This window comes from Coffea arabica, chromosome 10c (genome assembly GCF_036785885.1).
Source record: "Coffea arabica cultivar ET-39 chromosome 10c, Coffea Arabica ET-39 HiFi, whole genome shotgun sequence".
In the NCBI taxonomy this organism is placed as follows: domain Eukaryota; kingdom Viridiplantae; phylum Streptophyta; class Magnoliopsida; order Gentianales; family Rubiaceae; genus Coffea; species Coffea arabica.
Window position 1 is genome coordinate 53,394,643 of NC_092329.1, and position 25,175 is coordinate 53,419,817.

Consider the following 25,175-nt stretch of genomic DNA (forward strand, 5'->3'; position numbering starts at 1 on the left):
AACCCTTTGTAACTGAACTAACTCTAGGTAGGTTAGCTGCTGCCTTCATTATTCCACTCTTGTTATCATCCATATGTATTGATCCCACTAATATGAGCAACTTGTTAAGTAATCCATATTAGTAGTCCTTCAAGACCCCAAAAATAAAAAAATAAAAAATAAAAAACTTTCTAAGTTCGCCAAGAACTTTTCTCTTTTAAGTTAGATGTCCAGCGTATAAAAGCTCAGATGGAATGAACGAGGAGGAATCCATCAGGTCTAAGGCACCTGGTTGGGTTGTGGAACAAGTAAATGAGCATATATGATGTATATATATAATAAGCGAAAATTACCGAATCTGCAGGATCAGAAAAAGGAAAAAGAATAAGCAAAGAACCACCATCCATGACTGGATGGAACCTAACGCAAGAAGCCAATTACAACCCACCGGTCCACCTTCAAACAGCAGCCCCTACAGTCGCCCGGTCAAGGCCGTTCACAGCTGACAAGAACCAGGCCAGCCGTGCGCGGACATCAAAGCTAAAAACACGTACTACTACCATTCTAAAGTCCCTTGACGAAAACTATGTCCAGAGACATGCAGAGCTGACCTCACAACATGATACAGGTCACCAATATGGCCCTCTCCAAAGTGATTGGATTAGTGCCATGAAGCTACAAATTTAAGATTAGAAGTGTTCATCTACGTACATGGCAGGCATTTCCTCCTTATTGGCAACGCAGCTTCCTTGTGGCTTCAAACTCGCTAAAATTGAACTGCGATGGCCACGCAGATCATACGGCTGTGTCATTATAGGACCACCACGTAGTTAGGTTATTAGCGCACAAGCCAAACTTAAATCATCGATCTAACATTTGCTCTATTATTTGTTTGCATGCTGACCCCTCGACTTCATGCGCACAGGTGGTGCAAGCATTATTGTCATTCGAAATTTTACAAAAATTGGCACGAAAGACTCGAATTGTTGTAGAAAGCAGTACCCCCAAAAGGTATAGCCCGCCATGTACAGTTTCACTCTTGCACGGACCAAAAATTAGGATACACTATACACCAGTGATGCACAAAGTGCAACAGATATATGTATATATACACATATATATAACGTTAAGGGTCAAAAAAGAAGACTCAAAGAGACAGCCATCAGCTGCCAACAGAATTTGGAAAGAAACTACACAACGAAGAAGAGACAATGCTTGACAACTTTAAGCCAAAGTGCTTCACAAAGGTCATTGGCATCCACAATGACCAACATAATAACTTCAATCCCTGTTCCCCCTGAATGATAAATGTTGCATGCTCCAAAAATTTACATCCAGCATCCGACCACATGCAAAGAGATCAATGAGGATCAGAGAGAACGTCATTTGTTACTATTGGTGCAGAGTTGTATTTCAGTAAATAGTGCAATTTGGCTAGTATTCCGTTGTTGTAATATTTAAGAGTGGAGCGAGGGAGAGCATCTACAGGAATGCAAGAGTGGACTTCTCAACTATTAGAAGTGCTCGTTACCCTTGCACTTGAGGTAGGATGCTGCTAGCTCTGTGTGCACTCGAATGGATGCAAGCTGCCTTCTGCAAATTCATGCATCCGAAATCTTTCCAAGATTTCAAAGGGCCTGCTAAGTACCAAGGCAAAGGTAGACAGTCAGAAATCTTGTGGAAAGAACGATATTAAAATAGCCAAGAATATTTGACACGAGGACGGCAAAACAAAGAGAAATTGTTTGCTTAGCGTAATTCTTGGACATAGATCCAATTCTTCAATTTTTTTCTGTTTGGAAGGTAAGTTTTTTAGGAGTTTGTCTAAAACTTTATTATAGTTTACTGTAGAAGCTTTTTAAAAAATTTTTGAAATGTGTAGATTTTTGAATATTTTGAAGTGTATAGTTTAAAAATTTTGAGAAATTTTTTGAGGTTACTGTAGCTAAAGTTTTTAAAAAACTTGTAGCAGACAAACTTGGCAAAAAACTTGGGTCCCAAACAATCTCCGTTTTCCCAGGAACTCAGAAATTATAAAGTACGCTTTGATTATGGCTATTTTGAGAAGACAGCAATGCAGAAATATTAGGCACGACGACTAGGACAGAAACATCATTAGTGGCTTATGTTTGTGTACTTCTAAGACTGCTACCACTAATCTTTCCAAATGTCTGTATGACCATGCTTTTCCATATCATTTCTTTGGCGAGAAAGAGAGCGAGCGAGACAGAGGCCTTACAAGATTGCTTCCCGACTCTGACTTAACCTTCGCTGATTGTTTTCCATTGCATCTAGAACATCTGAAGTCTCTGGTCCAGCCGCTCCACCAGCTACACTGGAAGGAACTGAAGCACTAGGTGTCCAAATCTGCATCAACACAACAGATGACAAACAAATTAAATCCTCACAGATACATGAAACAAATATGCCTGTTGTTTCTCATTCTAACCTTTATTGTATTGTCAATTCCACTAGTAGCCACAACACAATCAAATGGATGACACTGGATGCAATTCACAACTGTAGATCCACAAAGGAGAAGATTCAGATCAAATATACATCAAATCTACATATATATAAATTTTAATGGGAAAAAGACAAGTATTATAGAGCAGATCAATTGCCAATTGTCATTTAGTTTGAGCAAGTACTAGTTACCCGCATCATCTCCATGTAGTATTTTTACTAATCTACCAGTTCTCTTCTCCCATATGAACCATCTGCCATCATCACTTCCACTAGCAATATATTCACCTGATTTGCAAAGAAAAGGCTGAGAAAAAATTTCATCAAAAGTCACTGAGCATAAACATGACTCCATGATCTAAAATCAGATAGTAGCAGCTAACGCATGTCAAATGCACTCAAGAACCTCAAACTAAATAAACCTCACTTTACTCTCTTCAACAACATTGCACCCATTGCTTTATACCAAATCGATTACAATAAACAATGAGAGGAGAATCTGTGTGAAAAAAAACTGTTGCATACATAAGACTGACAAAACAGCAACAAAATGAATCAAACGTATACAGCACCTATGAAAAGATAATTTTAAAAAAGAAATCTTATGTTCCTTAAAATACAATTTCTAGTTTTAGCATGACGAGAATTTATATACACAAGATCAAAGAAGTCCAAGGAAAGTGCATTGAGATTATAATTTAGTCTAAAGCTTATAAAAGGCATATGCCTTATCCAATATATATATATATATATATATATTATATTTATATATGTATGTATGTATGTATAATATTCCTATTTCCAGTCAAATTAATTAAACATGTTATGCTCAAAGATCTTCTAAGTTAGATTCAGCAATTACCTCTTTGCCCAAGAAAACTGGCTTGTTTTATATCAGTGCCAACATTACAGTGGCCAACATATCTTTGCTTCATGTCTGTGACTGCCTCAGGCTGCAAGGAAAAGACAACAAATGAATTACAGAGAAAACAAGACAAGGATAGGTTCTGTCAATAACAGCAAATTGTGATAGTAAGGATATAACTATTGACTCTAATCTGAATCCAAACATGAGAAGATTCCTATATAATCTATTTAGAATGTGTGCATATGTCTGTGAGAGGAGACTACTATCAGATTTGTCCATGATAAATCCTGCACAAGACATTGCCAATGGGATTCAGAAAGCAAACAAAATATGACAAAGTCCACAGAACATAAATTGAAGATATTAGTTTCTGCACAAAAATTGTGGAGTTAGTATATGCCCAGATAAAGAAAAGAGGTATCCTGGATATAGGATCCACATTATTGTACAAATATTTCCTCGGAAAATGGGGGAGATGGCAGATGCTAAACAGAAGACAATGACAACAACAACAATAAAAAAAAAAAGTAAAACCACTATTCACGACCTCATAAGGTGCTTTATCATTTTGACACGATGATGCAGGTGATTCACAAGAACCATTTGCACGTCCAGTCTCCATATTTGCATCATCTCTCCTATGGATCCTTAAATTTAAACTCCCGTGAAGAACATTGGACTCAATATCCCGTCCTTCATCTTCTGGTAATGCTGTCTCAAAATCCAGCTCTAATTCCTCATCATAATCTGAATCTTCTCTTTCAGACCTTGGACCATCTTGTGAAGCATCACTATTAGCCTCAGAACGATAAAGTATGTCACTCAATGACAGTAACCTTGCAGATCGAGGTTCAGAATTAGATCCTCCATTGGTAGTCTTGTTTTTCTCAGCTTCAGCTGTCAATTAAATATGTCACGCAACAGGTGAACACATCATTAGCCGCAATGAAATAGCTACTATGATTACTGTATATGACATATAGATGGCGTAGTTGAAGCCTCTCAAAAATTAAAATTCAACAGTCCAGCAATACCAGGGTAATAAAGCCTTAAACACTTCAAACACGACAAAGTTCAAGTTTTCTTCTGGTTAAGCATGACAGCTTCACCATATGATGATGGAGTACATGCTTTTAAAGCATTAGGGCACTATGGAAACGGGCTACAAAGGTAGCTACGAATGAGATAACAATGGCACATACCATAGCAAATGGAGTTATTGGTGGATAGCAGAAGTAATTGTTTTACAAATATGTGAGGGTTGAAAATGGGCAACATGTCAAAGAGAATTGAGATGGACTGGTACTTCAAGGGCAATCACCTGACAGCTATATAATATTATAATCAGTATCAAGCTATTAGCCACTTACAAATAGTATTTAGTCCACCAAAATTAATAGCGAATCAGGTCACTTCAAAGTGGGCCCCCTTCCCAAGGCGTCCACAACACCCCCCCCCCCCACCCCCCCAAAAAAAAACTCCAGAAGAAGAGGAGCGAAGACAGATGTCAGATGTGATTGTAATGCAATCTTGTTTTAGTCCTTTAGAGTAAAACAGTGAAACATGACAAGCAATACACACAGAGAGAGTCCCTTGCCAACGTTTTAAACTTATGACTATATTATCCATCCACAATATATTCAGTGAAACGCATCTTCTTGCACTTTTACTAGGAACTAAAACTCACCTGCAGCTATGAGATTCTTTATATTCTCAACCTTTTCTAGAACTTCAGAATCAGATGGAGCCAATGTTTGGGCAGCAAAAGCAAAGTCAAGCGCTTCTTTATGCTTCCCCAACTGCTAGATAAGAACAGAAAGACCTTGCAGAATTAAACATAGAGCTACATACCAATGTTCAAGGTTTGCATTTTGAAGAATATTTAAATGCCAAAAAAAAAAAGACGCACATGTCTGCATATGTTATTAGTCTGTCTGTAATAAAAATAGAACAAATGATCCCCATATACCAAACTAATTGAAGCAACATGCACAAAGGACAGCTTATTTAAAGTTAAACATCAAAAAAAGATATGACAATAAACAGACTAACCACTACATCTTAAAGAGTTTCACATAAATTCCATAAAAGAACTCCAGAGAAAATTCGCATATGCTAGAAGTCTATCTGTTCCATATAGCAGCCAAAAATCACAAACCAAGGGCGATCATGAAAATTTAGCCACAACTTCAATCTTATCACTTGTCTCAGAAAAAATTAAAGCATAAACAGTGCCATCAGTTTCAACCCTTGTCTAGATCAATATTAATCTATGCCCATTCCAAAAATATCAAAGTTCACTTGCCTGAAATAAAGCTTCAGACATACAAAGCAGTGCCTTCAAAGAAGAAGAATTGATTTTCCTAGCTCTATAGCAATCTCTTATTGCCATATGAACATCATTTTTCCATTTCCGCTGAAAAACAGTGATGTATATGTTAATCTAAGCAACATTATTAGCAAGTAAAACTTTAAATTCTTGGACAATGATTTTTTAATAACCTTAAGCAACAAAGCTGCACGTATACACAAACACTCGAGCATTAATGAAGGTCCAATCTCATGACCATGGCCATCCAAAACTTCATTACAAGCCTCAATTCCATCATAAGAGCTTGTTTCACCCTTCAGTGATTTTCCAGCAAACTGGATCAGTTTTCTGCACTTGTCAAGCTGGGGAAAACCCAAAAGGGAAAGAAAATTAAGTTCCCATCTCTTAAAGGAAATGACACAAGGCTTTAACAGACCGTACAAACAGAATAAAAATGGAGAACACACAGAAGCACACCCTAGCAGCAACATGGCCTTTACTAGATCCATTAGAGCAGACACGAGGAAATGACTGTTGCAATTCCACTCCATTGAGTATGGGAGCAAAGCTTGTCAGTTTTGTGATATCTCCTACCGTGTACCGCATACTACTTCCAGTTGCTGCAAACACAATGTAGCATCAATAATCTGGTATCCTGTTTTTCATATAATAAAATCAGACCAACAAAAGAAGCTCGACGAAGTTGAATGAAAATTTCTAATTCCCAATTTTCCAAATGAAGTGCCCTTAGTAATTTGCTAAGCAAAGCATAATATACAAAATCAATTTAACATGGATATAAAGGTCTTAAATATGCATATTTTCAATATGTTGTTTTTTTAATTGTCAATACGTGTTATAGTTGACTTGCCATTACAAGGTATTTAACCCTTTTTTTTGTTCAAGGTATTCAAGCCATTTTTCTAAAACCATCAATAATGTAAGCTTGAAGCCCTACTCCACTGATAAAATGATCATCTCTCCTTCAACTTGAGGAATCAGAGCATTTGAAAGAATAGACAAGCAATTGTGCCTAAAATATGAGGTGCCAGTTTTTCTATAATAATTATATTTTATCCAGACATGAGTAGTCCTTCCTTTATTTTTGACATGTTGGACTCAAATTTCAAGTAAAGGTTATCCTCAATTACCGAGGAACATTTTAGATCACTAAAACATAAATCAGAAGACAAAAACCAGAGTAGAAAAGCTTTTCTAGTACAGAGCACCATCATAAATTAAACAACACGTGAATATATACATGCATATGAGTTCCAGTGAAAACTATACCGGGATTTACATCCATCAGGTATACATGCTCCCCACTATAACTGAGAAGAACCTCCTCAGAATTGGGGCTAAAGGCGACGTGGGTTAGATGTATGCTAGAACGCCCCTGGACAAAAACGAGTAAATCAGAATTCGCAGGTATAGACCTATAAGACTCTTAACCCAAAACATAGTGCAATAACTGTCCCCCCAAAAAAAACTATCAAAATATTACTTTCGTCTATGAATAGATCTAGAAACATCAGTCCTGTGGATAAAAAAAATCTAAACACAAGTTTATCATAATGCCAATATTTGTCAAAAACAACCAAAAAATGATCTAAGCCGCTTTTGATCAACTTGAGTTCTTTCTACCAATTAAATCATTCATGTCTCTTCAGGTGAAGAACCAGGGTTCCGCTAGAGTTTCTGCTTCTCAAAGAAAAGCCAAACAAGAACCATATTCTTCAAAAATCAAGTTGATTGTCAAGATAACTCAGCTTACAGTTATTTAAAAAGATAAACAATTAAAACACCTATTTCTGTTCACCTATTTCGTTACAACTAAACTCAATCAGTCCGATTTAGACAAGCTATGGTATGGTAAGCCTACAAAACACACTATATCTATCCTGTAAAAATAATTGGATATTACAATTATGGACAAATCACAACCAGCAGAATAGTAACTTACAAGATTCAATGGAAATACAACCAAGATAGTTGTGCTTTTCTTATCATTATACCTTAAGTGAGAAACTTTTTTTTCTTTTATTCCTAGTAATTTGTGCATTACTATACCAAAGTTCTTCGGTATATTTTGCAATTCTATGCGTCACTGCAAGAGCACAAGAGCTCACTTAAACAAGGTAATGCAAGGTAATTTTCAATGACTAGGAATAAAAGAGAGCAAGAATTAAAAACCTCAAATGCACCTTCCTGCAACAAAAGATCAACCGCAAAGTTTATCCAATATAACAATGTAAATAGTCCGGTGCAAATCTCTATCAACAAGCATAAACAGTAGTTCCGAGCATAATAACAGTGCATACAAGCCAAGTAGAGCTCAGCTGATTTAGCATCAACACCCATAAAATACTAATACGAATTCATAGTGAGACTAATGAAAATCTTAGACAGATAGAGAGTTAGGAAATAGCATAAATTGGGCACTATAAACATATAATTATTTGAAAAGGCCATACTAACACGATCAGAAAGATGCATTGGACAAAAGTAGCTGACACAAGGAGGTGGCGGCAACTTCTTTTCACTGGATGATAATGGTGGCAGCATTCTTCTATCATACAAACGGGCAAATGCATCGCTGCAATTTTAATTGTGGAGATTAGTTTTAGCAGTAACACGTGGAAAACCACATATTCAATTACCATTAACTACAAAGTTTACCTCCCACCAACAAGGAGCAAATGCGGCCTCGTAAAACTGAGATCACAAGACTTCAGTGCAAGAGATTGCTTGGGAGGATCAGCTAATGACTTCTTGGCTCCCCAACGCAAGTCAAGCTGCCATGAATGTCAAACTTTATCATGAATTTGATAACTTTAAACAAACAAAGTTCAAGCACCATAGAGCTAAAAGAACACTAAGGGAAACGCAAATAGAGGCAAAAAGACTGGGTAAGATCAAGATTTAAACTTACTAGATTAAATTCTCAAATAACAAATCAAAATAAGGATATTTACACTAAAAATAATTAGTTCAAGCTCAAAGCTTGATCAACTAAGAGCAGATATAGATACAACCACCAAATTCAAAAAGAATCTAGGGGAAATACTGTAAAGAAAGGAACCAAAAAGATCATTCTTGATCTCTTAATCACAAGCCTGAAAGGCCCATAGTTTTTGGGACCAATAGAATGAAATGCCTCATGACCTAACCCACACTATCTCAGAAAACTTCTACAGAATGCGTTTAGTCCCATCTCAAGTAAACTACAGCATTGAAAAATCCAAGATTGCATCTCAAGAAATATTGGGATAATGGGAACAAAGTGATAGTAGAAACAAAGTGCCTGCAGGAAGGAAAAATCAGGGAGTAGGTGCATGAGGGTTAAGAACTAACTAGAATATTGCGACATTCTTGGTGAGAAGATCCTGCTGGGGGGCATGAAGCACCTTCCCGAAAATCGTGCTGCCTCAAAGTCCCATCTTCACTAGCACTCCACACAACATTTGGGTTTCCAACTTCTACCTGGCAATGAATATGTAATTAAACATAACAGCTGAGGAACAAGATTGCGAACTGTAATTGAACTTTTTCACTTAAATAATACATGACAAAGAATTGGAAATAAAGACCAACACCTTAGGGAGTTACAGTGAGATCTTACAGCTAATTTTTTAACCCTCCTGGTGTGACATTGAAAAATTGCCGAAGGAGTAATCATGTTTTCATCAAGTCCTCTACCACTCAATCGAGACAAATTAAAGAGCCGAACCTGACATACAAGAATATACACTAAGTGAAAATTTCATCCACCCAACTCTTCACAAGTTATCAATATCAATATATAATTACTTCAGCATCTCCGGCCCCAGAAACCACAAGCTCATCTGAAGTCTCAGGAACAAATTTTGTACAGAATATATTAGTAGAATGCCCAGTCTCAATAGAGTGCAAAAGCTTCCGGCTTGAATAACTCCAAATGTTAATCTGCAATAGATAAAAGCATGTATGAAGTAAAACTTGGAAATTTTAAAAAAGGGAAAGTAAAAAGAACGTACAACTAAAATACAAGAAACCAAAATCATCACTCCAACTTACAAGCAAAGAGTATTCTTTCATCATGGGAAAAACAGTGCAACACAAAAAGTAGAAAGTTGGCATCAACAATGCACAGTAAGCAAGGTAGTAAAACACATCACATGTAAACCAATTCTAGATGACATACAAAAGTACTGCAGCGGCACCACATCATTTGTGCATTCATTTATCAGACTAGACATATAACATCACAGCTAATAGATCCAAAATAGATACATTCACTAATATATTTCAATGGAAGAATCTTAAAAATCCAATTTGAAGAACACAATTTAGAGGAGGAGGTATTCCTCTGATCCAGATAATTATTTTGAGTACAAACCTCATCATCATGATCACAAGTTAAAATTTGAAGCAATCCATAACCATTCTCCTTAAAGGCAGCCAAACCAGCACTAAATCCCTCCAGCATGCCATTTAAAGGCTATATTACAGATTGCTACACAATAATCAAGCAGCAAATACATGGACTGAACAATTATTCAACAATCTCTTCTTAATGCCTATCTAAACAGGTGACCATCATGTAGCCTCAGAATCTTCAGTTTAAAAACTCAAATCCTGTCAATGAGGTACACAAAAAAAAAAAAAAAAACTTCCTGTCACAATCAAATAATAGTATTTTTGTGTAATTTTCAGCAATTTTTTTCAAAAAGACCACAACAAAGTTGCATCCGCCCTTTTTCAGCTTAAATCCAATCTTCATCTCAAGAATTCCATCTTGGTAATGTTATTATAAGGCCCATCACTGGCTGAAACTACTTTTCATCAGCATAGACAAAACTCCTAAATTGTAACATCCTATCTTTTATCACATATGCACTAAGACCCAACTATTAAATACCTTTCTGGTAACAAATTCATACAATTAATACAACGCAAAATTTTTTTCCCCATCAAAAACAGCAACAGCCAACCCAGAATTGAGTAATTTCATGTGCCTTGGCACAAAATTTTGAGCTATGTTATGCTAAGATGAGTCACATTCAATATTTTTATGCATATCCACATCATGTTCTAATATAGAACAAAGCATCTCCAGAGTTAAGAGCTTCATACTTTTCCTTGTAAACTATGGAGAAAGGGAACAAAAAACTGACTAAAAAAGTATACGAACTAACGAAGAAATGTGATCCTTCATATAACTCCTGAGACATCCAGCTTCAAATTTTAAACAAATGTCTCTACTTTGGGTTATTCATCACATTTTCAATCCAAAGTGCTTCAACATGTCCTCGTTAAGTATGCTATACAAAAGAGAAGTACTTTGTTCAAATTCACACCAAGAGTAACAATTGAACAAAAGCCTCCAACAGTGAATTTGCAAAAGCATGCATCACGGACAATAAATGAAAAAGCCACAAATTCATACCTGTGTATCATCAGATCCAGATATTAAAAGTGAGCCTTCTGAATTCCAAGCCACAGCATTCACACAACCCCTATGCCCCTGACAAAAATATGGAGAAAGTGAATTAGAAACATCATCTAGAACATACCAAAATAAACCCAACATTGTTCTCATAAAAACTTAAAGAGCATAGATTGGCAAGAAGTGTAGCTTCCAATTAAATAAGCAATAATACTCAGGAAATTAGATGTTTAGCAAACAAGAAAAATTAGCATTCAGGAATTGGCATCTTTCAGGTGGAAAACTAATGGAAATAATTAAGAGGAAGCACAAAGGGACCATAATTTGGCTATCCAAATATATGCATGTTGGCCAGAAACACGACATGAAGAAGCAATATTTTTCTTTTTGTCAAGTTTCTACCAGTAGCAGAGTATCTGTTTAACATTTACACACCTCCAATTCTCTCTCCAAGAACAACCTTCGCACCATTGAGGAGTGCACTTGCAAACTGTGAGTAATGTCCTATTAAGCAACAAAAGCATCAGAAGAGCAAAGATATATATATATATATATATATATATATATATATTAGAAATATATGTTGTGCAAGAATTTTTTTTTGGGGGGGGGGGTGGGGGACAACAAATGAAACAACCAACACAATTGAATAAAAAAGAGTATATACGAATAAAAAAATCAAACCAAAAGGCAAGAGTTCATATTGCTAGCTTGCATGACCTTTTCAAGCTGGAGATATATATATACAGATGTGTACATATACATACACACATATACTGGATATGGAATTATAAAACTTTTGTGATAGAACAGGAATGTATGTAGTTATTATGCGATACAGAATTTCCGTTTAAGCCATTTTGAGCATGAAAAAGTCATGAGTAGACAAGAACCCAAGCATCGTGCTTGGATGAAATTTATCAAGTCTTCAAGAAGCAGCTCAAATATCAGATGGGCCATTCTCAGGAAGCACAAATATCAGATGGAAAACTTTGACAACTCTAAAGGATGATGCATGACTCACTCAAAAAGAATTTGCTTCGTCAAAAAACGACTCTAAGGAAAGTACGAACCAAAATGGGAAATGACAAAACAGCCCATAACCAGTGATGATGTTATCAGAGCTCATCGAAAGTCAATGTGAACAGAAATACGTATGTTTTAATGTTTTCTCTCCAGCATGTAAATAATGATGATAGTCAGGTTCAGATCACATCATCCATGCATGGTGCACACGACTTGCAAAGCAAGTAAAAGGGGTTCCAGGATATAGGTCACTCATCACCTAATCAGCTGATTGAGCCAACTCCTTATGCACTTTATTACACCTCCAACAGGCCAATCTCTCTCAACCTACCTCTTTGTTACAGACCCTCACAAATTCAGCAATTCCACCTTTGAGCCACTTCTTGCTGTCTACTTTTTTATCATCGAGATGGACTCTGGCTATGAAGCTTGTTGAGGACACCTCGACCATGCTTTATGAGGAAATGTAAAGTAGCTCACTTCCATTATGAATGAAAAGATAAAAATACCACTAACACTTAAAATTCATTACTTGTCTCTACAGCATGAGCAGTCATTGACCCAAAGAATCTTTTGTAAACACTCCTATTAAACTAATCAAGATTCACTATTGTCCAATTGCTGTATAAAAACAGACGCCAATTCCGCTCCACATTAATTTTCACTAAGCACATTTTAGTCCGAATGCCAGCAATGGCTTTACAAGAAAAACAATCACAACAATCAGCAACTAACTTGATTTAATTATACTCGATCACATTATGACGCAATCAAGGCAGTACAAAAATCCAGTATATAAAAAAAAAAAAAAAAAACCAGAATACTACGTCACATTACCACCTGAAATGCAAATAACTTCCAACACCAGAAACAAATAAAAATTGAAATTAAAGAGAGAGAGAGAGACAGAGAGAGAGATTCCACAATATTCCTATTACAACCAAATTCTAATGCACCATAGCAAATTGAGGAAAAAGCATTGATGAATAATGATCATCAACCAAAAAACAGAGAGAGAGAGAGAGAGAGAAGGAAGGAAAGAGCATGGATAACGTACGGAACGAAGGCCGAGAATACGAGAATCGATCAAGTCGGTGATGTTACCGTCGTGAAAACGCAGCGACTCCATTTCCGGAACCTTCCAATAATGGAACTTTAGACAGAACTAATTTACTTAAACAGCCCAAAAAAAGGGAGAAAAAAAAAGACGTTTAATTAAAGACGAGAGAAAACAAAAACTCAAGCCCTAACATAGCTCAATTTACAGTAATTGGAATCGAAGATGGTGTTGATGATGATAATTATGGAAAAATAAATAAAAAAGTTTACACTGATGATCAAAATAGACTTGAAGAGCTGGGTGACGGAAGTAAAAAAATGCAGTGAGTCGGTTGGACTGGGCTGGGCTGGGCAGGCCTGGCCTGGGTTGGCGTAGCAATACACTGAGAGTGACGACGTCTTTGCTTTAACAACGTCATCTTCGTGGTTTTTCCCGTCCATTTTATGTTTTTTTTTGTTTGTGATATTTTTGCCCCGGCCGGCTTTTCGAGCGTTACGGGAACACGGGTGCAAGGTGCGTGCCTCGTGTGCTAATCAGCTTTGTTTATGGCCCACATTAACAGTATACATCAAGTTTCTTTGAATTTTGTAGCCCTGTTTGCCAAATGAATTTTTTGAAAATTTACCTAAAACTTTATTATAATTTATTGTATTTTTTTTATCAACCGTCATCATCTACTAGTGTTTTAATCTATTCTAAGGGAGTGATTTAATTGGATCGACCTAATTAGATCGAGGAAACCGACGGAAACTGAATCACCATCGGATTGCGCACCCATATGAATATAAGACAATCCACATTAATGGTAACATAATGGGAGGTAAGGTTTAAATTCTTGATCTCCCATCTCACAAAAACATATGGTGGTAAACTATTCTAGTGGTAGTTGGTTTCCTATAACTTATTGTAGAATTTGTAAAAAAAAATTTAAGATGGAAAACTCTTTTTTTCTTTTTCTTTTCTTTCCTCTCCTTCTCCCTCACCTCACCACTCACCGACCGTCGACACCATAGTAGTAGGCTTTCTTTTTTTCTTTTTCTTTTTTCTTTCTTTCTTTCTCTTCTCCTTCTTCCTTTCTGTGAGATCCCGATTCGTCCTTAATTTTGAATAAGGATTATTAGTGCTAAATTTTGCTATAAAATTTGATTTTAAGGATGATGGTAATTCTTTACATGTGATTTTGCTTTTAGAATCGAAAAAACCTTAATTTGGAATTTTATTAAAACCCTAATGGATTTACACCTTTGATATTTTTACACAAAATCCTAGTTTACATATTAATCATAAGTTTATGTGGTAGTAACTATTATGCATGCTAATGTATGTTTTCGTATGAGTAGATACCGGATTCGATTTCTTTTATAAAGGTTAAGTAGGATTAGAAAGCTACAAAGTCTTACACTAGTAAATTCTCTAGTGTTTTGTTAATTGAACAACTTTAAGTTGGGTTTAAAACACTTAATTGAGCTAATGTAAAAAGATTGTGATTTAGTTACGTTTATGTGGAAAAAGGAATAATTAAGGATGGGTGATTAAGATAATAAGGTGATTAGTGAAATGATTAAGTGTGACAAAGTATTTTGGATTAGAATAAGTTGTATCCTATGGAGTTAAGTGCAAGAGTTCCAAACATTTGTGGGCAAGACTGTGAGGAAACAAAAAGGAAGTTGCAAGGACTAGGAAGTGAATAATCATCTTGTATGTGATTGGTTGGTGGAAAATATCTACTAATGGTCTTGACTAAGTATTAATTCTAGAACATCCAAGAGAACACAAGACATAAACTAAATCAAAAACTAAAGAGAGAGAGAGAGAGGAAAGGCTGAGAGAGTGAGAGAGCAAGAGAGGGGGGAGATTTCTTCCACAATTTTTCAAGTTTCACCATTAATCTTGAGTTTGGAGCCTAGAACAACAACTTTGGAACTTGATTAGAGTGATTTGATCATCCACAAAGCTTATTTGAAAGGTAAATCATCTCTCTTTGAAAGGTAAAGTTGGGTGCTTGAGTTGTGAAGCCATGAAAGTGATGTTTCTTGTTGAGGATATGAACTTGTATGGTTTGTATGGTGTTTATGGTACAGTTTAATGGTTTATGTTGTTGATTTCTGGTTGCTTAAATTTCGATTGAGCTATGTAGAATTAGGTCTTTTGATCTCACGAGCTATTAAGTTGATTTGGTTGGTTTTGAGCTTGTAAATGGAATCCTTGCTATCTTAAATGCACTTGTATGTTGGTTTTTAGCAAAAATCAGATTTGGTTATGAAACCCTAATGAAAAGAGAAATTAGTTTGGTTTAGTTGGAACTTGGAAAGTTAAGGTTTGATTGATTAGGGTTTTGAAGTTAAGAAAGAACTAGTGGAATTGGAATCTAAATGGTGGTTAGTATTTGGTAATTTTATGATAATTTGCGGAGAAAATTTTGGACCATTGTTAGGTCTTTTAGAATCTGATATATGTAATATTATTTGGTATGAAATTGGTTAGAAGACTTGGATAAGAATTAGAGAAACGGATCACACGGTTACAATATACAAAACCGGCAAAACTGGAAACATGGCAGTCCACAAATTCGAATTGGGCTCTATTTTTATTTATGCTGCGTGCTGATTTGGAAGCTGCTCAAAACATGAAAGTTGTAGATTCTTAAGTCCTTGTTATTCCTGCAAAATTTCAGGTCAAACGGAGGTGTGTAGGCTGAGTTATAGCCAAAACCCTCACTCAGCTTTCAAATTCTGGTTTGGTCACATTTTGTAAATTAGCTTCTGACCATGATCAGTTCGTATGGATAACGATGGAATTGGGTATTGGTGTCTTCATAATAAATGTAGAGCTTTGTTTCAGATTCAAAACAGTATAAAGTGCGTCCAAATCCGAGCTTCGTAGCTCCCGTTATAGCCAAAACAAGATCGTGAGTCAGAACTGCCTTGAGCACTGGACAGTTCTGACAGGTAATTTAGCACTCATTTTTCGTTCTGTTCTGAGTTGATCTAGGTCCTGGCCAAAACATAAAAGTTTTAACCTTATGTCTTAGCTTTCCAATGCCTTTGGAATTTCTTGATTTGGGTTTGTGAGCTGTGAGTTATGGTCCGGCAAACATACCCTGTCCATCACCCTAAAGTATGAACTTTTGGCACTGTTTTCCATACTTTCGACCTATTTCTATTCAGATCCAGATTTAGGTGTCTACACAAAAGTTGTAGCCTTTTCTTTTAGCTTCAAAACGGTATCTGATACACTTTAATCCGACATTCCTAACCCAACTTAGGGTCAAAACAGTTTGGGACAGTAACTATGCCCATTTCCGTTTGCCGGTCGTTTCCATTTCCGTTTGCTGATTCCGCACATGCATGTGCCAATTTTGCCGTTTTGCTCAATTTACGCACTTTAGTAGTTGTTTGTATGATAATATGGCTCAACCTTCTGCTACAGGCGGTGACGAGTTAGACGGAGCCGGTGTGGCCCACTAGCTGGCGACTTGAATTCATTTCCGTATTTTCTCTCATTATACTTGCTCTTTAGGTGATTAATCAGGGTTTCTGTGTAACTCAATACTAATATGAGTTTACTATGAAAAATGGGCACTTAAGCGAGGGTGTACTTTATCGCACTCGATCTAAACCCCATTAGTTGCTCTTGATACCTGTGAAATATGATTTTGTGATTTGTTATAGAGCATTTATTGCTTGTGAAACATTTGCGAAGCATTTATTGCTTGTGACGTAATTTGGGAGCATTTATTGCTAGAACTACGATTTTAGAGCATTTATTGCTTGAAAAATATTTTAGAGCATTTATTGCTCGTGACTTGAGTTGAGGCTCATGGTCTCTGTATGTGGGATCCTTTAAGAGAAGCGAGCTGTGTGGCTCAGGATCTCAAGGGTCAACCAGTGATCAAGCTCGACAAATGAGTTGGCTTGGGAGTCACCCGTATCTTTATCATGTGGTGTTACTTTTCTGCTTTTGCTTTGCTCTCACTGTGCAAATGTAGACATGAAAAAAAAAATTACATTTTTACCCCTGGTTAGTCACTAAGCTTCTAACTTACCCCCTTTTCTTTTGTTTTCCTTAGCAGGGCCGACGCGAGAAAATTTTGGCACCATCACTAGTATAGTTGGGTTTTGTTTGTAATCACCGAATAGTTAAAATGTTTTTCCCTTTTATAGTGATCCGTGTAAAGACCCTTCTTAGGGTTTACTCTTTGGTTTTGATTATAATCATAAGGATGTAATGGTATGGGTAGTTAATTTTGGGGATGTAAACATAACTTTTTTGCCGATGTATATAATGTGAATAGTACTCTTTTGCCGTGTGAATAGTTTTTTTTGCTTTGCCTTCGAGTTCTGGCGCGAATTGGGCAAGCGACCCGCTAAACCCTCTGATTCGCCTTAGGGGGAGGTGGGGTCGTCACACTTTCTCTCCCCTCTCACCCACCGCCTCTCTCCGCCATCCCTCCCCTGCCACCTTTCCCCTCTCCCTTGGAAGGGTAGCAAGAGAGGGATGGGGGGGAGAGAGCCAGCAGGTGAGAAGGAAGGAGAGGAGAAAGGAAAAGGGAGAAGAATAGAAAAAAATTCTCTATCGGCACCGAAAGAGGTGCCAACTAGTGTTAGCAGGCGACAGAGGTAATGGTGGGTTGAAGTGAGGAAAGAAGAAAAAAAAGGGAAGAAGGAAAATTTTTAATTTTTTTGAGTATTTTGAAGTGTATATTTTACAAATTTTAAGAAGTTTTTGAGATTACTATAACTAAAATTGTTAAAAAACTTGTAAGAGAAAAACTAGACAAAAAACCTAGCAGACAAATAGGACCTATGTAATTCTTGCGGCTATTAATATTAGGATTAATCTTCTATACATGAAAATATATACACTTTTACCATTAGATGCATGACACATAGTCCGAATTTAAATTTAAAACTCAAATTTTGTAGATGTGTCATGTATCCAACCGTGATAATGTATACACCGTCAGTGTATATAATATTTACTCTAACTCGTATGTTGAATATAAATTTAAATAATGAAAACTCAAGTCCCATTTGAATTGTTATTGTTAGAAGTTTTTATAAAAAAATATACTGTAGCGATTTGATATATGCGACGTAAAATATGATTGAAAATTGGGTTTACAGAAACATGAAAATTTTTTACGAAAAATCACAATCCAAACTAAGTTAAATCGATATTGGTTGACATGGTGTTATACTATTGAGAAACAAGACTTCCACTTTCTATTTATAAAGAATTTGTGTGCTTGGGAGTAGTGGGAGTCCTTGATGATTTAATAATTAAATAAACTGAGATTTTATCATGATTGCAATTTTAGAGAGACGCGAAAGTGAAAGCCTATGGATCGCTTCCGTAATTGAATAACCAGCAATGAAAACCATCTTTACAGTGGATGGTTACATTTTTCATAAATATATTTTCCAATCTATTTTTATCTCATAGATATCAAATGGTTACAGTACATCTTTGTTATATAAATTTCTAAAAATACCAATCCAAATAGGACCTGAGTTTTATTTATTTAAATCTATACTCAATATATGAGTTTATATTCAAAGTCGCAAGAATATTGCGTCTTGCAACTTTTAATATAAACCCATATGTCGAGTATAAATTTAAAGAAAACTCAATTCTTTTCAACACGATAGATGTAATTCTTACAGCTTTTAATATAAACTTGTATGTTTGAATACAAATTTAAATAAACTCAATCTATAGATGTAATTCTTACGACTTTTAATATAAACTCGTATGCTAGCTTGACTGTAAATTTAAAAGATTTCTGTATTATGTCTCCTTAATGCACAGGATAAACATACAAAATATAAGGGTGGACAAACCTTAAATTTTAAACATTATCATCCCCACCAAATTCAAGAAACTTTAGCGAAATTTTTTTTAATTTTTTCGAACAACTAACACTTGGTATTCCACCTCGTCATGTGCTCGAAGAGCATGGAATAGAAGAACCGAAATTTAAATTTATAACTCATGCAATTAAATCAATTATAGGGCTTTACACTAAAGATAATAAGAATTATACGAATCAATTTGAATTGAATAACACTCAACTTGCGCGTCCTAGATCCAATCCAAATAGCTATGTTGATAAAAATTTCCAATCCAGGTAGCTAAGCTGATAAAAAGTTGTTCATGGCCTTTATTGACACCCTTATTTTATATATTTCCATCAACGAATTAAGAAAAGAAAACATTAGGGGAAAGAAAAAATAAGAAGACATGGCTGTGGAGTGGTTCGACTCCAGTGGGTTCTCATGTTATTATCATAAATAAAAGTTAGTGCATTAGGATAAATAGATTATTGACAACCATACAATTATTTTGTAAAATATTATTATTAATTTTAATATACACAACTATTATAGGAATGCATTTGATGTTACTAATTACTCTTTTTTGCATACCGAATAGTGTTGTTCAAACCAAAATTGATCATCTTTTTTTTTTTAATGTTATGAATCAAACGCATTTATATTGTATTTTAGATTAAAAACATAACAAGTGTTTAATTTCATTTTTAAAAACAAAATAGAAATAGGAAAACACTAATCGCAACAGAACAACTGTACATTAGGATTATACGTCCAATAGGTCCATGCTTGGGCTGGAGAAATTGGAAACAATCTACGGAATTAATTTACAATCACAATCAAAAAGATCATTATGCCTCTAATAAGATTTAAAGCACGAGATTCATTGAAATTAATTTGAATAGAACACGGTTCAGGGTTTTGTCTATAAAAAAGAGAAGATGAAGTCCTTATTTATTTTTTTATATATGAACAAGGGATTAATTGGAACGGGTGATTTCATCCAAAAGTTCCCACCAGTAAAAAGTGCTCCATCTTTTTCACAACGTACTTTATTCGAGGTTACAATCAATTTTATCCAAGTGTGGAAGTGGAATTTAAAACTCATAATACTATTAAAATGTTTGCATGGTCAAATTGCTTTACTTCCCTCGAGTTTGAGAAATTACATATTTTGTAGCTAGAGTTTAACTTGTCTTTGTTCCTTTTCGTCATGGCATAATGAATAATTTCTGTCACAAAGTTTCAAATTAAATGCTTTAGGTATTTTTGTTGTAAAATAATAATCACAACAGTAGTTCAATAGTATCACATACAACCCCAATTGGGCTTTTTTTTTTTTTAAGTAATATTTTTACTTTTGTTATAGTATTTTTAAAATTTTATTTGTTAGAGTACCTTAGTGATGTTGTAGTTTGTTAGAAAAAAAAAGGAACAAACTTTTTTCAAGATGAGTATTGCATGTGCAAAATACTTCTGCATAATTTAGGAAACCACTAAGTTGGATAAGCAAATATGCACACGGTTTGCAAAACTGAAAGTTCCTTAAAACTCTACAAAAAGGGAAAGGAAAAAAGATTTATATGATGTCGAATTCTTCTCATGTGTTTATTCACGAAAACAATAAGAGAATAATGCATGGTGAAATGCAAATCGTGGCTTCAATGTGATATCCTGTTTGATAATCCAATTCAACACTTAAATTTAATGAGTTCAAATCTTAATATGTTCAAACACGTTTGATAATCGAAAATAGAACAATATTTGAATTAATTAATTAAGTGACATTAAATTTTTTAAACAAAACTTGCTCAAAATTAAGTGATAAACTATTCCACTTAATGTATATACACTCAAATGTATCAAATTCAGTACTTATCTATTTAGTAACTTAATGGATTTAATGGATTCATATTTGAAATTTCAATTTTCAGACTTCATTTTATTAAATGCACCATACATTTCCAACCAACAATTAAGAAATCTTATATACACTAACAAGCAGTGTATATATGATTTATGAGCTAACGAGACATTGGTCTAATGGGTAAAGTTGAAACTCCAAGTAATAGAGATCGTGATTCAAATCTCCTCACTCCCTCACTACATTTTAAGTCCCATCCAAATAATTTGTCCTCCCCTCAATCTATGTTTTCCTTAGCACCTATCCCTCATACTTTACCACTTTTTTAAGATCCCATCCAAATAATTCATTTCTACTCAATCTTCTCCATATTGAATTCTGCATGGATTTGTTGATTCAGGTAAGTTCAATCAACTTTTTTCGGGCATACGTGCATCCAATTTTTTAAATAGATAATTAGTCTAGATGAAGGATTATTTCATATTTTCAAAAAAATATGTTTTGTTAAAACGACAAAATTAGATCCGAATGAAAAACTATAGATAGAAAAAAATAGATAATTAACCAGATAAAAAAATTTGATAATTAGTTTATATGAAAGATTATTTCGTATTTCAAAAAAAAAAATCCAAGCGAAGCGTTTCAAAACACTAAAAAATTATTTTAAAAGAAGGAATAGAGGGAATATGGAAAAAGAAATTCTAACACTTGGCAGACACTTCTCTTTAATAGTCATTCCTCTGGTTACTTTTGTTTAATCGTCCTTCCTCCGGTTATTACTTCCCGTATCCCTTCCCGTTCTTTGAGGCCTTGCAAAAATTGAAATTTTCATAATGTCATCGGATTCAGACCGTATACCTGATGCTGATGATTATGCAGATTTAACTCCAGTTGGGCGTTTCCAGATTGTTTAACTCCAGTTGGACGTTTTCGGCAGTTTCCAGATTGTTTAACTCCAGTTGCTAATCAAGCGAGATTGACTCTTGTTGGGCATTTCCAATCACTGACATAATCGCAGCTTTTTACTATATTGAACAAGAAGAACACGTGAACAAAATTTTAGTGCCACTGTCAAGGCAATAGCTCATAGATAAGGTCCCGGAGATGCTGAAGAAGAAGAAAAAATGAGAGATACATGAAGAGAGTTACGCAAATAGTTTAGAAAATGTATTTGAATACGTTCAAAGGAATGGAGTATATCCCCAAAATGCGTATCTAAGTTACGGCTATAGGGAGGTACTAGATCCAGATTGTCGAAAATATTTAGTGTCTAGATATATGATGATTTTTAGGGACGAGGTATATTGAAGGGTGAAAGACCGACCGGTTGTGGCTAATTTGAGATATGCGACGGTATTTCAACTTTGGAGATATTTTATAGAGTATGGAAGGGGGACTGCTTGGCAAGGAGGTAAAGAATTAATGGTTGTTCCAGGCTTCAAGCAAGCAAAAAGAAAGGGATGCATCATCAAATCAGAAGAAATCCAATAAAAAATATGTATGTTGTTACTAATTTTTGGTTTAAAATATAATTAGCTCAATTTTGGTTACTAATTTTGGTTGAAAATTGAAATTGATTTCTTTACTTTCAGGATACATTAGTTACGGATTTGGTCTCCATCAAACACCACTATCAACAGGTGGCAACAACATTGAGGGTGAGACTGGTTCTTTTAAATCAAAGCACTCTTGAGTTTTTGTAGAATTTTTCTGCTTGCATTTAGACCAAGTGCTTGCCTATTACTCCAAATGGTGACTACACAAGACTAGTGCTAAATGTACTAAAAAATGATAAAAATTTTAGTTAACTTTAGGAATCATTTTTATGTGCTAAATGTACTAAAATATGATCAAAAATTTTAGTTAACTTTAGGAATCATTTGCATGTTCATTGCTTTTGGTCACACCGAAGTTTGCTGCCTATAGTGGTTTTACCACTGTCTTCAGGGCAGCCTGTCATCAAAGTTCAGAGAAGGCCCAATGACATAAACACTCTATGGACCACCCGAGACATGACATCAAATTAAAAGGAATAAAATGGACCATCAATTTGAGAAAATGCGCCGTGAAACTTGAAAGCCTACTTCGACCAATGTGGAGGTTTTTTTTTTAAATCTGATTTTATTTTTCGGATCACCCCTACTCCCCACGGCCCCCAACCTAGATGTTATGGTAACGAGCGAAAATTTTGAAACCAAAGACAAATACATTAATAGTGGCTTTTTTTTAAAGAGTTTATCTTGTATGCATTGATAGTACATACTTGTTACTTTTAAATGCATGCCATATACGCAAAAAAATTGATATTCAAATTCAAATTGAGTTTAAGTGGCATACATGCAAGGGTAAAAGTGTATACAAAATTAATATTTTTTCTTATGAGCGTTCAAGAGAGAGTGATTAATAAATAATTTATAGTTAATTCACTATTTAAATATATATATATATAATATACACATACACATTTGCCGTTATTGGCCCTATTTTCTTGTAATTAGTCAATTTAATTTTAGTTTTTGCAAAAGAATTTATAAATCATAAGGTCATTTTTTTATTTTCGCTCAGAAGACAAACCCTTAATAATTGTCTTAGCCAATAATAATGACTGCTGAAGTGCTAGTGAGTGTTACTCCCTTGCCATTTTCTTGAAACCTAAACCAAATCAATCACTTTAACAAGTCCTTGATTTGTCAAAGTGTCTGAATATGAGAAGATATTTAAAAAAAAAAAAGCCATATCATGTAAACCCAATCAAAGAAGAAAAAGACACTAACTTATTTTCGAGTTGTGTACGAGTTGATATGTTGTTCAGGATACTTAAGTCTCAACTTGACTTGCAAACCTACGACTTGACCCAATTGCCACCCCTAGCCCCATGGCCCCCCAACCGACGTGTTACGGTAATGAATGAAAATTTTTAAACCAATAGACATAGAAAATTTTTTTAAGAGTTTATCTTGTATATATTGACAATATATACACTTGTTACTTTTAGATACATGCCACATATGTAAAAAATGATATTAAAATTCAAATTGAGATTTAGCGGCATAAATGCAAGGTAAAAGTGTATATACTATTAGTGTATACAAAATTAATCTTTTTTCTTATGGGCGTTCAAGGGAGTGTGATTATTAAATAAAGTATAGTTAATTCAATATATATATATATACACATTTACCTTTATTGTCCCTATTTTTTTGTAATTAGTCAATTTAATTTTAGTTTTGCAAAAGAATTTAAAAATCATGAGGTCGGTTTTTATTTTCACTCACAAGACAAACCCTTAATAATTGTCTTAGCCAATAACAATGACTACTGAAGTGCTAGTGTTATTTGCCATTTTGATAGCCCTAATTTTATCAAATCATTCATCTTATTGTTGCATCTGGCCCTAGGACGACGTACGTACCTGTCACGGTTCTTCATTTGCATATTCAAATCACATATATGAAAAAATAGATAATTAACCACATAAAACAAAAAAATCTTCCTCTACATATGAATTTCATTAAATCCAAAAATGATACATTGGAAGAATCCGTTGGGTTTTTCAATATCAATAGGTTAGATTGTTTCGCTTCCAAAAGGAAAAAAGACGTGAGGGGTAAGTTGTAGACACCAAATTTTTATCAATTCTAATATTTTCTTGAATTTTATCTAATTAATGAGTTATTTATTTTCTTGTATTTTAATATGCATTTTTTTTCTTTTTTCTCTCAAAATGGAGGTTGGTTTAAAAAAAGAGAAAAAAAAAAGAAAATCAAGAAATCAAAAATCATCCCAATCATTTTGTTTCACCAAATGTACTATTAACCCATTTTTGTACTTCATGTTGCTATTCACCTTTCTTTTCATTTTTGGTGAAAAACCATCATTTAACAAAACCAAGACACCACATAATTCTTTTGGCTTTCTCCCGGCTCTTTCTTTTTTCCCTCAAGAAGGGAAGACACAAGAAAAAAATAGAGAGGACTCCAACTCCCAACTCCTCTCTCGGCCATCTCCCCCTCTCTCAATTTTTCCACCATCACATTCTCAAAAAAAAACTCTCTCTCGATTCACTTTCCATACACAAGCACACCAAGCATAAAAACCCTTTCAATCTCAACCACTCACAAAGCCAAAAAAAAAACAGAGAGAAAAAAAAGAAGAAACACTCTTCACTCCCCAACTCTCACTTTCGGCCCTTCACCCCAAAATTTCCAACAGAACTCCACACACATTTCTCCCACAATTCAAGTACAAGGGGAGAAGCAAGCAAGATATGGCCAAGGTTCAAAAGTTTTACCAAAAGCATCAATCGAAAGATTGCCATATTTATTGAGATATATTTTCA

At 34.9% G+C, this 25,175-nt stretch overlaps 1 protein-coding gene and 1 long non-coding RNA gene across 8 annotated transcripts; one reads left to right on the top strand and one right to left on the bottom strand.

The window, feature by feature from the left end:
- Positions 1-962: 962 nt before the first annotated feature.
- Positions 963-13,593, bottom strand: LOC113714798 (protein ALTERED SEED GERMINATION 2-like). Of its 4 annotated transcripts, none has more exons than XM_072069073.1 (20): positions 13,408-13,593; positions 13,136-13,216; positions 11,488-11,556; positions 11,053-11,130; positions 9,435-9,569; positions 9,247-9,354; positions 8,979-9,107; positions 8,304-8,419; positions 8,103-8,220; positions 6,915-7,020; positions 6,102-6,244; positions 5,816-5,986; positions 5,619-5,729; positions 5,001-5,112; positions 3,861-4,210; positions 3,308-3,398; positions 2,638-2,733; positions 2,429-2,499; positions 2,219-2,346; positions 963-1,616 (listed from the first exon to the last, which is right to left on the bottom strand). In XM_072069073.1, exons 1-20 carry the CDS (start codon positions 13,576-13,578, stop codon positions 1,535-1,537), a joined length of 2,466 nt encoding a protein of 821 aa, XP_071925174.1. In that variant the 5' UTR covers positions 13,579-13,593; the 3' UTR covers positions 963-1,534. The 4 variants fall into 4 exon arrangements, with proteins under 4 accessions (XP_071925174.1, XP_071925172.1, XP_071925173.1 ...); XM_072069071.1 differs by having other exon boundaries at positions 1,214-1,616; positions 5,001-5,115; XM_072069072.1 differs by having other exon boundaries at positions 1,365-1,619.
- A 1,330-nt stretch (positions 13,594-14,923) lies between these two features.
- LOC140016313 (uncharacterized) lies at positions 14,924-17,443 on the top strand. Of its 4 annotated transcripts, none has more exons than XR_011822700.1 (4): positions 14,924-15,104; positions 15,980-16,086; positions 16,568-16,657; positions 17,208-17,443. It is a non-coding gene; the product is annotated as an uncharacterized lncRNA (long non-coding RNA). The 4 variants fall into 4 exon arrangements; XR_011822699.1 differs by having other exon boundaries at positions 17,211-17,443; XR_011822701.1 differs by lacking the exon at positions 15,980-16,086.
- The last annotated feature ends 7,732 nt before the right edge of the window (positions 17,444-25,175 follow it).

Coding starts and splice junctions, on each gene's coding strand:
- LOC113714798 (XM_072069070.1), bottom strand. CDS start 13,578: ATGGACGGGAAAAACCACGAAGATGACGTTGTTAAAGCAAAGACGTCG. Junction 9,355..9,434: donor CTGGGGCCGGAGATGCTGAA/GTAATTATATAT, acceptor CTTGTATGTCAG/GTTCGGCTCTTTAATTTGTC. Junction 8,221..8,303: donor TTGCTCCTTGTTGGTGGGAG/GTAAACTTTGTA, acceptor TTAAAATTGCAG/CGATGCATTTGCCCGTTTGT.